The sequence below is a fragment of the Mandrillus leucophaeus genome, unplaced genomic scaffold (assembly GCF_000951045.1).
Source record: "Mandrillus leucophaeus isolate KB7577 unplaced genomic scaffold, Mleu.le_1.0 Scaffold48, whole genome shotgun sequence".
NCBI lineage: Eukaryota > Metazoa > Chordata > Mammalia > Primates > Cercopithecidae > Mandrillus > Mandrillus leucophaeus.
This window is the reverse complement of record NW_012105142.1, coordinates 496007-498629: the sequence shown is the minus strand read 5'-3', so window position 1 is coordinate 498629 and position 2623 is coordinate 496007. Positions and strand designations below refer to the sequence as shown.

The 2623-nt window shown below is 53.1% G+C and overlaps 1 protein-coding gene across 1 annotated transcript in view; it reads left to right on the top strand.

Moving 5' to 3' along the window:
* Nucleotides 1-653: 653 nt before the first annotated feature.
* The window catches only part of GPATCH1 (G patch domain containing 1), a 47651-nt gene continuing 45681 nt past the window's right edge, over nucleotides 654-2623 (top strand). The window contains exon 1 of the mRNA XM_011995278.1: nucleotides 654-905. Coding sequence (XP_011850668.1) covers nucleotides 654-905 — 252 coding nt within the window. The remainder of the gene's footprint in view (nucleotides 906-2623) is intronic.

Sequence of the window (2623 nt, the reverse complement as noted above, 5' to 3'; positions counted from 1 at the left end):
GGCTGGACCTACTTGAGGGTGGAAGGTGCGAGGAGGGTAAGGATCGGAAAAACTGCCTTTTGAGTACTACACTTATTACCTGGGGAGGAAAAAATCTGTATCCAAATCCCTTGCAACATGTAATTTACCTGTATAACAAACCTGCACATGTACCCCTGAACCCAAAATAAAAGTTAAAACAAATAATAAAAATAAAGTGAAGCCCCACCGGGGCGAGCAAGAAATCTGGGAGCCCAGGCATTTTCCTGGAGGTGGCTGGGTGGGCGGTGGGAGTGGACAGAGCTGGGCAGTGACTGCTGCCAGGGCAGGGGCTGGCGCGAGGGACGGGGGTGGGGGGCTGGGCAGGCATTGGTGTCGCCTCGCAGCAACAGTTGGGTGGCTTCCAGCTTATGCCAAGGAGTCTCCTCCTCACCCGCATATCGCGGGGCTAGGATGGGATGTCGTGGCTGCCAAATCCTCCGAGGCAACTCCTGCCTAGGTCGGCCTCCCACAGGACAGGCCTGAGAATCCGGGGCCCAGGCTCCGGCCGCGAGGGCACCTTCCCCCGCCCGCGGACCCAGCCTTCCAGAATCACCGGGGTTCGCGGAGAAAGAGGAAAGGCGTTTGGCCTGCCAAGGCCGCCGTAGCGAGGGGGCGGGGCCCGGAAGAGCAGGATGGCGGCGCGGGACAGTGATAGCGACGAGGATCTGGTCAGCTATGGGACCGGGCTGGAGCCTCTGGAAGAAGGTGCGGGCCGCATGGGCCGGCGGAGCCTGTGGAAAACAGGCCAAGGGCCCAGGATTCGGGCCACAAAAGCACAAGTCGGTGCTGGACCGTTGTTAGATCGTTCCCAGCGCTGGGAACACGGCGGCGAGGGAGGTGTTCGCCGCGCTCTCTGGGTGCTCACCTTCTGCAGCGGCAGAGAGAGACTTACAGGGATGGGAGACACAAGCGTGGCCGAATAAGGGGGCGGCGGGATAGAAAGAAGAAAATGACGGAATAGCTGGTGTGAGAGCGGGGGCTGCTTAGGCAGTGTCTTCCCCAAGAGAGTACGTTTGAGCTCAGACTTGAAACCGAGGAAGAAAACAACCATGGGCAATCTGGAGGGAAAGCATTTCGGGCAGAAGGAACATAAAGTGCAAAGGCCCTGAAGTGAAAGCCAGTTTAGGAAATTGAGGGGCAGGCAGGACGGGTGTGGTTGCAGCAGACGACAGAGGGGGAGACAGGTAGAAGAGGATGTCAGAGGGGCTGGCAGGGGCTGGATCTTATTTGGTAGGGTAAAGAGTTTGGATCTTGTACTAAGTGCAGGATTTGGGTTAGGGTTAGGGTCATGGGAAATTACACAGGGAGGGATATATCTATATCTATATATTTGATTTTTAGAGACAAGGTTTTGCTCTGTTTCCCAGGCTGGTCTTGAACTCCTGACCTCAAGTGATCCTCTCACCTCTTGCCTCCCAAAGTGCTGAGGTTACATGCGTGAGCCACTGTGCTCGGCCAATTTTTAGTATTATTCTGTCTTTGATGTTGAGAATACACTGTTTGGGGATGGGTAAGAGTGAAGCAGGGAGATTAGCAAAAACAGGGCAGGAGATGATGGTGGCATGGACGGGACAGTTAGCAGTGGCGGTGGTGTGTAGTGGTCTGGGTGGAGATATATTTTGAAAGCAAAGCTGACCATACTTGCTGGTGGAATGTGGGGGTGAGGGGCAAGATGAATCAAGGTTCTCTCCTGTGTTTCTGGTCTGTTCCACTTAATGACTTGTTCAGCAAAGTATGTATTGAGTGTCCAGTAAGGGCTGTTGGCTGTGCTAGCCCTGTGGGGAAGGCAGAGGAAGAATGGTGGAATCATTGGGCCACAATTTATTTGCAGACCTCCTGTTGGTGGGGGTCCCCTCCTTTTTCTCACCCTGACCACATCCTGCCAGGTTGATTGTGCTTCTGGGATATCTCCACTTATGCCCCTTTTATTTCCTACAAACAGTTCTGGTGGAAACTTCTGCCGGATACTGGCCCTACTTCTACCCTCGGCTTACAAAAGGTTGAGAAAGGGGCCAGGCACAGTACTTCACACCTGTAATCCTAGCACTTTGGGAGGCTGAGGTGGGAGGATTGCTTGAAGTCAGGAGTTTGAGAGCAGCCTGGGCAGTATAATGAGACTCCGTAACAAACAAACAAACGGCTGAGAAAGGCTAGTCTTCTGAATGCTTTTTATGTGTTTAAAGTCAGCTGTTGCATTTCCTTAAGACATCTCTGTATCCCAGGTTCTTTGTTTTGTAGAGACAGGGTCTTGCTGTTTTGACCACGCTGGTTTCAAACTCTTGACCTCAAGTGATGCTCTCACTTTGACTTCCCAAAGTGCTGGATTACATGCGTTAGCCACAGTACCCAACATTTTTTATTTTAAAAATAGAGACGAGGCCGGGCGTGGTGGCTCACGCCTGTAATCCTAGCACTTTGGGAGGCCGAGGCAGGCAGATCATGAGGTCAGGAGATCGAGACCATCCTGGCTAACACAGTGAAACCCCATCTCTATTAAAAATACAAAAATAGTAGGCCGGGCGCGGTGGCTCAAGCCTGTAATCCCAGCACTTTGGGAGGCCGAGACGGGCGGATCACGAGGTCAGGAGATCGAGACCATCCT